The sequence below is a fragment of the Silene latifolia genome, chromosome 11 (genome assembly GCF_048544455.1).
Source record: "Silene latifolia isolate original U9 population chromosome 11, ASM4854445v1, whole genome shotgun sequence".
NCBI lineage: Eukaryota > Viridiplantae > Streptophyta > Magnoliopsida > Caryophyllales > Caryophyllaceae > Silene > Silene latifolia.
The window spans coordinates 43,374,131-43,386,791 of record NC_133536.1 but is presented as its reverse complement, the minus strand read 5'-3'; the positions used below and the strand labels follow the sequence as shown (position 1 = coordinate 43,386,791).

The 12,661-nt window shown below is 36.9% G+C and overlaps 1 protein-coding gene across 1 annotated transcript; it reads right to left on the bottom strand.

Moving 5' to 3' along the window:
- Nucleotides 1-9,972: 9,972 nt before the first annotated feature.
- LOC141613306 (zinc finger BED domain-containing protein RICESLEEPER 2-like) lies at nucleotides 9,973-10,825 on the bottom strand. Its single transcript, XM_074432039.1, has 2 exons — nucleotides 10,211-10,825; nucleotides 9,973-10,056 (listed from the first exon to the last, which is right to left on the bottom strand). The coding sequence occupies exons 1-2, from the start codon at nucleotides 10,823-10,825 to the stop codon at nucleotides 9,973-9,975; spliced, it is 699 nt and encodes a 232-aa protein (XP_074288140.1).
- Nucleotides 10,826-12,661: the final 1,836 nt, after the last annotated feature.

The following is a 12,661-nucleotide window of genomic DNA, read 5'->3' as shown; positions in this document are numbered from 1 at the left end:
CGTAATCGTATAATTCGTTTAATCTTTTATTTATCATATTAGTTATTCAATTTAATTCCCGAGTCAGTTAAATAATTCAAGTCGGGTTTTGAGTCGGGTTTGTTAAAATGGAAAAGCTACTATATCGGGAAAGTCCACTTTAGGAAGTTCTATTTTTAGTAACTTCTATTTTAGGAACGGGAATAGTTAAGTAATTGTTTATCATTTAATTATCTTTCAGAGGGCGCATTGTTGTGGAATATTATTGGACACCCGACTATTTTGCAGACGATCGAGGTAGGGAAATACACTTGACCTATTATCGTTGATGTTGAATTGTGTTGACTTGTTTGAGTGTCATATGACCAAACTGTGAACGTTGACTTGATTCGTGGTTGTTGACTTACGTTATGATTCATATACTGGAAGGTGATTGACTGAATTGATCGTATTGAGTATATTATCACAACATTTGGTAACCGGCATGATTTTATGATTTATCAGTTCAATGATATATATATTGTGTTGCATTAATTTCTTTTGAGCATTCATATGCATTGGAGATGGAGGATGTTGTGGTGATGTGGTGTGGTGATGATGATGTTATGATAAGGCCCGGGCGCGGGTTCTGCAGCAGACTTGCCCTGGTGTCCTCACTGGAATGGAAGATCGGCTACGGTCGATATATATAGTCTATCGGGGATCGGTATGGCTGGGCGTTCCGGGTTATGAGTTATGAGACTGGTTATGAGATATGAGTTGAGATGGAGATGGAGGTGACGGAGGAGCATGCATATCATATTTTTTTTGCTGTTTCATTGTTTTCCCTACTCAACCTCGTGGTTGACCCTGTGTATTCGTGAACACCTGTGATGACCCAAATATTGGCGAGCAGACTTGACAGGTTTAAGAGATAGAACGGGAGCTTGGTGGGCGTGAGACATTGGATCAGAAGACTTAGTAGCTAGATCATCATCTAGAAGACTTTCACTTTTATTTATGTTAGTTCTTTGTAATTTGATGGAAAATAGGTTTTGTAATAATTAAGTTAAAGTAATTATATAATTTTGCCTTGGAGTTTAATTTGTTATTCACTACCTCGGGAAACCGAGATGGTAACAGTCCGGTTTATTAGGGAATGTCTTGCTAAAGGCTCCTTCATAAACCGGGGTGTTACAAAGTGGTATCAGAGCGAACGATCCTCAGGCCTAAACCAATGAGCCCAATGAACATAGGATGTGTCTAATTAAAATGAACCCTGGGTAGGAACTGATAGGAGCTCATAGTGCGGTTAAGAAGGCGCCCTTAATGCGTACTCTTTTGCCTTCTCAGTTTTGAACCAGGTAACCCGAGATAAATTGAGTGAATGGGGTAGTTAGAAGGAAAACCTTTGATATAATCGAGTTGATGTATACCTTGAGACCCATATATTCTAACCATTCTGCAGGACAACGTTACGGTAAGTGTTTTGTATGAATGATGACGTGATCATATGATGTCGTGGAGATGAGAAATAAATTTTCGTGTTCAGATTGATAATCAATGCAGTGTTGGATTGTGGTAATCGCGAGCGTGAGAATAATTGCGAATTGATAATACTTATCTGGATGGATGTTGAATGATGTGTTGATAGTACTATTAAGTCTAATGATATGCGGTTATGTGATCCCGAAGCCATGCTAGTATAGTATTGTGATAGTAATGAGAAACACTATTGAATTACATGTTTTAGTCATAGCAATCGTGATTTAGAGGTAAGGAGTAGATCGAGATGCGAAGGGATTCTATGGGGTAGATGTTACGAAGTACACAGTGTGAGATTTAAGTTAGGATGGGTTAGTATCGATAGTATGGTTGTAAGAGTTTGGAACATAGAAAATGAATGACTTAGAGCTGAAACTCGTTTTGTTTGATGTTACTCTTTAATTGACCTTACTGCCATTTCTTTTCTGTCTATCGTCTATGGATGAAAATTTTATGAGAGATAGCATCGTGAGTTAGTATTCATTTGGCGTTGATTTCATGCTTATAGGATATACGGATTAGGAGTAATAAATATTTTAGTGGGCTATGGTCGGGAAGTTCCTGTGCAGTGATGTTTTGACAAACGATTTTGTAAAAATCCTCATTTAAATTGTGTTAATAATTTTTGCATAATTCCAACTCCATCGATCTGAAGATTCGCATACGTTTTCAAATTGATAAGCCAAGAAAATTCTCGATGTCTCTATATTAAATGGTAAGTTTTGCAAACTGACCCAAGTTTCGGACCAATTGTTGTCACATACTTGTTGGACCAACTAAGTTGTAAAATTCCTTAAAAATGGAATTCTTGTGCTTTAGACCCAATTCTATTTCCCCTGTGTTTTTAACTCTCCGTATTTTATAAAAGTAATATGAATCAAGTGTTAATCGAACGGTTATTTGATCGTGGTCTTTGGAAGTTACTACATGAATCATAACTTGTAAAATGTGCGTTCTATGTTGAGTTTTCATACAATTGTTTGGTTATTTCTTGAGCCTTACTAATGTGACCTTATAATGTTTTTTTTTATATCATGATAGTATGAGTGAAATTGAATAGCGTAATTTGATTCTTAATCGAGGGTGAAATATTTTATACGAGTCCAGTTGTTTGCATACTTTATATATGTTTGGCATGTCGTAATATCTCTGGTGTGTTCATCATATTTGCATAGTGGTCGGATATATATAAATATAAAACTACATTGTCATATCTTGGTAAAGTTGATGGCGTTAAATGATAATTTGATTGTTCTAATATACTCGCATGAATATTTATAATAATTATGTTTAAATGTTTACACATGGATGGTAGTAATGATTATGTCTAAATGTTCACACATGTAGGATGTCATCTGAGTTCTAATGTCTTTCATGTGAGTTGTGTGCCTATAGTTATACTTATTACTTTCATTGCATTAAATTATTTCAGTTGAACCTAAACCTATAACATGATAATAAACAGTGTTGTTATTCCTTATTGAATATGTTCGTTATTATATTGTCATAAAATGCTAAAGTGATTCTTGCAATTGTATGGGCGTGATATAGAGGAAACTGTTTGATGTAGCACAACATTTGGCATATCTACATTCTCGAGTCGTTACTATCAATTATATTCTAATAAAGATTGTTTATGATAACTATGTTGACAATTATAATGGGACAACCCTTTGATGATTCACATGATATGCATTGGTTTAAATGATAGTCGTTATAGTTACGTTTAATTGAGCCTACGAGTTGCCTAATTATTCAAATTGTGCAAATCAGAGAAGTTGTTCAAGTTGCTAATCTTTTATCATAGCTAGTGTTCTACAAAGTATATGATGGCAAAAGTATATGTTTAAGCTAATTATACAATATCTTTTGTTTTGCTGAAAATGAGTTATACTCAGTTGCTGGACACAATTGAATGATATAGTTGCTAAAATGTTAAACACATGTGTGATATGGAAGTAATGTTGTTGTTGTCATAGATCATATGTTGTTACTTTTATTGGGAAATATTTTTTTAGAATTGATATCGTGCAAACAATTTTGATAATTTAAAATATGAATTATGAGTATGTTGTTGATTGCTTAAATTCATCGGCCTAATTTTGACCTAAACCAGTGAGTGAGTAAATGGTTGTACGGACATGTCAATAAGATCCTGTGATTGTGATGGATAGTAGTGGTAGATCTATTTTCTGTGATATGTTTACAAATGTGAGAAGTTTCTTAAATTGTTTTGTTGATTTTACTCTCGCTCGTTCATGGTCTATAATTGATCATCAAATTTGTTTAGTTGTGAAACCGTGTAAACCTTGGTTTCTTTCTTGTTGTTCTTTTAGTTTGATGTGGTGTTTTTAAGTTAAGCATGAGCTAAGTAATAAATGTTACTTGTTGACAATCAGTTAATTCCATAATAAAACTTTGTTTCGACTTTAATGTTAATGCGCAATCTCTTATTATGTGTTCTTTCCTGTTACATGTGGTTGACAGTGATTTTGTTGCATATGTATATGAAAGTTGAAAAGAGGTTACGAGGACGTAACCATGTTTCTAGTTGGGTAGGATTGTAAAATCTTAAGGTTTATGTTGCACTTGTTTGTAGATTGTAGTTTTAATCAAGTTGATGTTTCGTTGTGGGGTACCCATGCAAATGAATTCTATATGTTTTGTTCCTACTTCTGTTAGTTGGTTGATGTGTAAAAGGAGAGTGTAGTTAAACTATTGATATTGAGATTGAGATTGGCCACTAGTATTGAGTTGTGGGGCCTTTGAGCCGAGTTATATTTACGGGAGTTATGTTTACGGTCCAGTGTGACCATGGTTATTGAGTTATTCTGAGTTTGGAATCGAAATTGAGATGGAAAGATGACGGTGTTCTCAGGTGGTTATTTAGTTGTTATACATTTGTGTTCTCAAGTAGTTATAGATGTAGTTAGTTGGGTTAAGTGAAGATGAGTTAAACTTCGGGACGAAGGTTATTTTTAGGAAGACAGAATGTAACATTTCGTGTCTGTTATGTTTAATTGATGTGTCAAAAGTGTGTGTTAACTGTGTTAGAAATGCGTGACGTCCGTATGTACGATATACAATACCCTTCTGATGTTTGAGTACGGGAGCGAACTTCGGGACGAAGTTCATTTTAAGGGGGGAAGACTGTAATACCCCGTATTTTATATAATCAATTAAACGGATATTATTATATATTAGTTATTATACATTTTATATTACTAATTAAGTCGGGTTAATTGCTGAGTCGATAATTACGTTAGATTATTTTACTTAACTCGCGTTCTATCGATCTAAGTTAATTGAGACGGGTTTATAGGGAATTCGAAATGTGAGCTAACCCATTTGCCCTCGACCCATTTGAGTTTACCCAATAACAGGTTCAGCCCAATTAACCCTAAACCCTAACCCTAATTATAACCTAAACACTACAAACCCTTCCCTCACCCCTCCCTCTTTCATCAGCTCCAAACTTCAACCTTCACGCAATTCGAGAGAGAGAGAGAGAGTGTGTGGTTGCTGACGGCGCAGCAGGGAAGAACTAGGGGCTGTTGTCGACGACCGTGGGCGGCCCTGGTGGCAGCTGTGGCGGTAGGAAAGGTAAGAGTTCAATCCTTCTCCTCTGTTTTCGCTTTTATGTCGGGTTGTTGGTGGCTGTTGCGTGTCTTAGGGAGGTGATAAGGGTGGTTGGAGTAGGGGTAATGGTAATGGGTGGTTGGAGTCTCCCCTATTGGTGGTGGTTAGGTGGGTTTTAGGCGGTGGAAATGGCGGCAGGAGGTGTTGTCGACAGGGGTAGTTAAACGGGTTTACATACGGGTTTTCAGGCGGGTTTAGATGGGTAGGTTTGGGGTGGCGCCACCGTGGACTTGGGGGAGGACGAAACGGCGGTGCCACTGTGACTGTGTGCGTGGCTAGTCGGTGAGCAGAGTGGTGGTGGTAGGATGGAGTATTGTTGATGACGGTGGTGGCTATGGGGCTGAAAAGGAGGGGCTGTTGGTGGCGGCAACCCCTGCTAGGCGGGGTTGGTAGCTCTGGTTCGACTCGCCGACGGCAGTCGACCAGGTGGGGCTTGGTTGTTGGTGGTGGGGTCGAAGTGGGGAGCAGGTGCGGTGGTTGTCGTGGTGGTTCAGGCGGTGCGTGAAGGGTGGGGGTGAGAGTAAAGGCGCGTGTTGTGTAGTCGTTATTGATTCGTTTTCTTTATTATTCAAGTTATCGTATTTAGTAGTTAATTTATCTTCCGAGTTATTTAAATAATTAGAGACGGGTTGTTGAGTTGTTCAATGTTTGATTCGGGTTTTTCGTAATCGTATAATTCGTTTAATCTTTTATTTATCATATTAGTTATTCAATTTAATTCCCGAGTCAGTTAAATAATTCAAGTCGGGTTTTGAGTCGGGTTTGTTAAAATGGAAAAGCTACTATATCGGGAAAGTCCACTTTAGGAAGTTCTATTTTTAGTAACTTCTATTTTAGGAACGGGAATAGTTAAGTAATTGTTTATCATTTAATTATCTTTCAGAGGGCGAATTGTTGTGGAATATTACTGGACACCCGACTATTTGATCGCAAAGATCGAGGTAGGGAAATACACTTGACCTATTATCGTTGATGTTGAATTGTGTTGACTTGTTTGAGTGTCATATGACCAAACTGTGAACGTTGACTTGATTCGTGGTTGTTGACTTACGTTATGATTCATATACTGGAAGGTGATTGACTGAATTTATCGTATTGAGTATATTATCACAACATTTGGTAACCGGCATGATTTTATGATTTATCAGTTCAATGATATATATATTGTGTTGCATTAATTTCTTTTGAGCATTCATATGCATTGGAGATGGAGGATGTTGTGGTGATGTGGTGTGGTGATGATGATGTTGTGATAAGGCCCAGGCGGGTTCTGCAGACTTGCCTGGTGTCCTCATTGCGAGTGGCGGATCGTTCGGTCGATATATATAGTCTACCGGGGATCGGTATGGCTGGGCGTTCCGGGTTATGAGTTATGAGACTGGTTATGAGATATGAGTTGAGATGGAGATGGAGGTGACGGAGGAGCATGCATATCATATTTTGTTTTGTTTCATTGTTTTCCCTACTCAACCTCGTGGTTGACCCTGTGTATTCGTGAACACCTGTGATGACCCAAATATTGGCGAGCAGACTTGACAGGTTTAAGAGATAGAACGGGAGCTTGGTGGGTGTGAGACACTGGATCAGAAGACTTAGTAGCTAGATCATCATCTAGAAGACTTTCACTTTTATTTATGTTAGTTCTTTGTAATTTGATGGAAAAGAGGTTTTGTAATAATTAAGTTAAAGTAATTATATAATTTTGCCTTGGAGTTTAATTTGTTATTCACTACCTCGGGAAACCGAGATGGTAACAGTCCGGTTTATTAGGGAATGTCTTGCTAAAGGCTCCTTCATAAACCGGGGTGTTACAGAGAATACCCCAAGGGTTCGAAAAAGGGACAGAAACGAAGGTATGCAAATTGCTTAAATCAATTTACGGTTTAAAACAAGCTTCACGTAATTGGTTTTCGAAATTAACGCTCTCTTTAAAGAATTATGGGTTCATACAATCTATGGCGGTTTATTCTCTATTTACTCTAAATCAAGGTGATATTTTTATTGGTGTGTTGGTGTATGTTGACGACATGATAGTGGTGAGCAATAACAAGGAAACATGTGATAAATTTAAATCTTTCTTGAACAAAAGTTTTGGAATTAAAGATTTGGGAAGATTGAAGTATTTTCTAGGGATAGAAGTGGCTCATTGCAAAGAAGGTTTGCTTTTAAATCAACGGAAATATGCCTTGAGTATAATAGAGGAGACAGGAATGAAAGGAGCAAAGACGGTATATACACCTATTAGACAACGACACAACTTATCCTTAGCTAAAGGATATGTATTGAAAGACAATATGAAATATCGGCGTTTAGTAGGAAGGTTGGTATACTTGACTATCACGAGGCCAGATCTTGTCTATACGGTTCATTTATTGTCGCAGTTTGTTAATGAGCCTAGAAAAGAGCATTGGGAAGCGGCCTTGAGAGTTGTAAGGTATATAAAACGAAATCCCAACAAAGGAATCACCATGAGAAGAGAATCGAATTTACAAATAAAAGGCTACTATGATTCCGACTTTGCAACATGCCCGTTGACAAGAAAATCAATAAGCGGGTATTTTATTTCACTAGGACAATCACCCATATCGTGGAGAGCAAAGAGACAAGTGACAGTAGCTAAATCAACGGCGGAGGCAGAATATAGAGCTATGGCGGCAGTCACAAGCGAACTAATATGGGTTAAGTCTTTCCTTGCTTCTTTAGGTGTGTTTCATACTAAGGAAATGGATTTATATTGCGATAATCAGGCAGCAATTCATATAGCAAAGAATCCGGTTTGTCACGACAGAACGAAACACATAGAAATAGATTGTCACTTCATTCGACAACACATTGTTTCAAAGGAAATCAAAACGATGCATATAAGAAGCAAAGAACAAATAGCGGACTTGTTTACTAAAGCACTCGGAGGGGAGACATTCGATCATTTACAATACAAGTTGGGTCTCGGAGTTCCTAGAGCTCCAACTTGAGAGGGAGTGTCAAGAATAATAATAAGAATATTCCTTGTAATTTTATTTAATGTATTGGTTGGTTGTAAATAGATAGGAATTAGAATGTGAATAGGTGTAAAATCAAGTGGTGTGAAGCATTGTATATAATACCCATGTAACTACTTTATTTCTGTATTGAGAAAACAATAACATCATTTATCATTCTTCATTATTTCACATTTGGTAATTGAAATTTTGCCCAAGTATGAAACGAGATTTCAAAACAAAATTGGGGAAAAGCCTTTTTTTTTTTCCTTTTTTTTCATATATAGTTATATTTTACAGAAACAATTTGATTTATGTTAGAGAATTGAAATTAAATAACGATTAGAGAAGTTGATTTATTGTTTTTACTTATTGTTCATAGATACAATGAATTCAAGTCAAGAAAACTTACACTTAAGCATAGTGATGGAATGAAGACAGTGATGGGTCTGATGAAGCAGACAAACGATCGCAAGAATGTATAGAAATATCGAGATTGTTGTATAAACGACTACCGCTTGCAGTAATAAAACCACATATATATATTTTTTAATTAGTTAACCTAATCCTAGTCATATTTCCGGCGCCATGTCATTTTTCTCCGGCGAGAAATTGACCTTAAAATCTGGTGTGGGGCTTATTTGCACATAAGTTATAACTAATGGGGTGAATTTGCACTAAAACAAAGAAATGGGGCTAATTTGTACATACCTTCAAACGTATGGGGCTTATTTACCACTTCCCTGTGTGACGTGTGAATATGTGATGTCCTCTTATTGCTTCCACTTGATCCTATTCTATTTGACTAAGACACGTGTGATTAAAGCATGAAGAAGTGTTATCATAAACCAGATTATAAAGTGGTAAACATTATGGTTTATTGCAATATGGCTTCAGTCATATTATCAAAGTGAGACATGAGTTTTGAATAGGTTTTATGACACGTAAATAAGACTTGCTATTGGAATACCCATATTAATAAGTGCGTAAATAAAATGAGGCAAAGATATGTAAATGAAATGTAAACTAACAAATTAGATGGATACTTGTAAGTAGGGGTGAGAATCGGTCCGGAATCGGGCAGGACCGAAAACCGAATTTTTGAAAATTTTGGACCGAGGACCGGACATATTAGTATATGGTCCAGGACCGGACCAAACCGAAAAAACCCGAACCGAACCAAAACCGGACCGAATGGACCGGTTTACACCTTTTTGTTTAATCTTCTGGATATTATCCAAACTAAATAACTGACTTTGATATTCAATGAAATTCAAAATTAATACCTGTTACTACCAAAAGTATGTAAATTACTAAATTGTAAAGTTTCGAATTATAACCAACATAATACGATTCGAAAACACGTTAAAATCTAAAAATGTTAAAAATGAACTATAGGCATATAGCCTTATTGTAATTTGTATACTACTATTAATTAAATCCAACATCTTCAATCATTCTTGACTCTTGATTCCATTCCTTTCAGAGCAATGTCAATCAATCATCATCCAACCCCCCCCCCCCCCCGATTCGAGCTTCAAATCTAACATAAGTTCAAAGGAAATGGATTTGATAAGAAAATCATTCATTTGCATTGACAATAATTATACCGCGTAACATAAATGATAAAATTCAATATTTCGAAGTTTATACCATTAGATCAGTGACAAAAATCAACCTATCCTCCACACTTAACTTCTTTGTATCTATAAAATTAAATATCAACAATCTCGGCATATATGGTTGGCACTTGGTCCAACTACGCAAAAGGTTTTCAACTTCAATTAATGAAAGTGAGAAACTATAAAATTAAAATAATACAATGTACCTGTTTCCAGCTTTTCTAAATCTTCTAAACTTTTTCTTCCACATCAACATTAGATTTACGAATTTTAGCTCGAATCCAATCTTGTGCACATATAAGACCTTGCACCGTCTTAAGTTTTACCCAAAAATCATGACAAATCAAAATGTCAGAAAACAAATTACTAATGAGTGTAAGTAGTCAAACAATAAACTAATAAAGTGGTTAAACTTCAACCAAAAACGAGAATCAGTTTGTTTTTAGTTTTTTTTTTTAAATAAATTACCTTAGGCGTTAAAGAACTTCGAAATCGATCAAGAGTACGCCCTCCTGCACTAAAGGTTGATTCTGATGCAACTGTTGAAATTGGCATAGCTAAGACGTCACGAGCCATGCGAGCATGAACAGGAAATCTAGGCTCATTGAGCTTCCACCAGTCTAAAATTTTGGATGGCTCATCTTCTCCCTTTTGCTCATCTAAGTAACTATCAAACTCTGTTCTTACAAAATCGGTGCTACAATCGTCACCAAATCCCCTCATCTTAATCATAACTTGTTCACTTATTGATTTCATAAGAGTCAAACTCTCCCCTCCCGAAGTAGGAATACTTGTAGACATGTCAAGGTCTTCACTTTGAGGAGTAACAGGTGCATAAATGCGTCTATACTCAGAAAAAAAATCATATGCAAGATGTTTAATTTTTCTTGCCAATACCTCACTATCATCTTGCCCGTACATACCATGAAGAGTAACTTGTAATCCTAAAAACTTAAAGCTTGGATCAAGAATCACACCCAAGTGGATCAACATATTAATCTTATCAATGTTACCCCAATACTTGTCATATTTAGCTTTCATATCGTTGGCCATTTTCTTAAAGGCAGGGTCATCACTTTCCATTAATTGGTTTAACAAACCACAAGCATGACCAATATGAAAAAAAAAAGAGAGTTACTTAAGATTTCCAAGGAATTTTTAACTGACCAAACACAGTCTTATACTGTAGAGCAGTGTTCAACATTATATATGTCGAGTTCCATCTTGTTGTCACGTTAAGACTCAAAGACAACTTACAAGTAATCTTACGTTTATCTACTTGCTCCCTAAATAAATGCAACCTAGCTGGAGAACCCCTCACAAACTTCATTGCATATCAAACCTTATCAATGCATTTCACATGTTCCTTCAGACTATCCCAAACAATCAGATTTATAATGTGTACAATATATTTAATGTGCATATATTTACCGTCACTAACATAGCCTTTTTTTTGGTGCCAATGATCTCACATAAGCACATGCCAAATCATTTGAGCTTGCATTGTTAGCTGTGACGGTAAATAACTTTTCAAGTACACCCCATGCATCTAAAGTATCTTCAAGAGCTCTACCAATTGCTTCACCTTTATGACTAGTAATAGGACAGAAATTTAATATACTTTTTTGTAATGTCCAGTTATCATATATAGAGTGAGTAGTAACACACATGTAATTAATTTTTTGAATGGAAGTTCATGTATCAGTTGTTATGGAGATTCGTTGACAAGAACGACGGAGCAAGTCTTTGATTATATCCTTCTTACACAAGTACAACTTAAAACAATCTGAAGCAATGGTCCAACGTGAAGGAATGTGAAATGTAAGACACACCACAAACATGAAATATTTAAATCCATGCTTATCTACATGCCTAAAAGCCAATTCATCAAGAACAAGCATGTAAGCAATCGCCTCTCTAATATCATCATGACTCACAATTCTGTTTTTCAATCTAGCCTCTTCTTCCTAACCATCTATGGGCTCTAAGATAAGTTGAGCTTGCTTACCTTTCCTTACGTTGTTAGAATTTTTCTCACAGGTAGATGAATGCTTTTTCAAAATCATTGTCCCATTAATAACAGTGTCCGCGGCAAAAGTCGGATCACAATGCTGACACCCAGCTCTTACATGATCGACATCGTCGAGAAACAATTCATAATCCACCTAATATGATGCCCTTAATCTGCTCGTTTTGAGAATAAACCAACGTCCAGGCCTTGATTTTTTCGTTGGATGTGGTATATATGACTTTTGAGTAACTGTTTCTTCGATTTCCTCACTTTCCTCTTCATCCAACAAGTTGTTGTGCCTACTAAATTTGTGCAAATTGTAAAACAGATGAATTAAAAGATTGGTTAACAAATTTATTAGTAAGTAAATATGTAAATATTTAATTAGCGTATCTTGTAGATATCGTATCATATCTTCTGTATCTTGTAAACTCTATATATACATTGTATAATATACACATACCCTCAGGGGATTATATTCAATCTAACATGGTATCAAGCCTAGGTCAGAATTAAACCCTAGCCGATCGGTTTTCTTTTTTTCCTGTGTCAATCGAACTCGAATTTCGAGACCGCTAGAAGTATGCTCGAATTAGAGCAACACCGCAAGGCCGCTCAAGAAGAACCCTCCACGGCGCTCGTGGCCAACACCACGCCTCCTCCCTCTGACTCGGCGGGTTAGGGTAATACCTCTGCTCCCCTGCCGCTCAGCCTCGGTCTTCGAATCGAGGTAATGGACGCCGCCGTGATAACCGTGGCTCTCAAAAGAAGCAGCCTTCACCGACGGCAACTGCCGTTCCCACCGCCACCCCGTGGCCTGGTTCATGGCCCTACCCATGGACTCCTCTACCGTGTCCCTTTCCCACCTACCCGGGATGGGTCAATCCCTGGCAGCCTTGGCCTGCCAC

Coding starts and splice junctions, on each gene's coding strand:
- LOC141613306 (XM_074432039.1), bottom strand. CDS start 10,825: ATGGAAAGTGATGACCCTGCCTTTAAGAAAATGGCCAACGATATGAAA. Junction 10,057..10,210: donor GAAGTTCTTTAACGCCTAAG/GTAATTTATTTA, acceptor GTAAAACTTAAG/ACGGTGCAAGGTCTTATATG.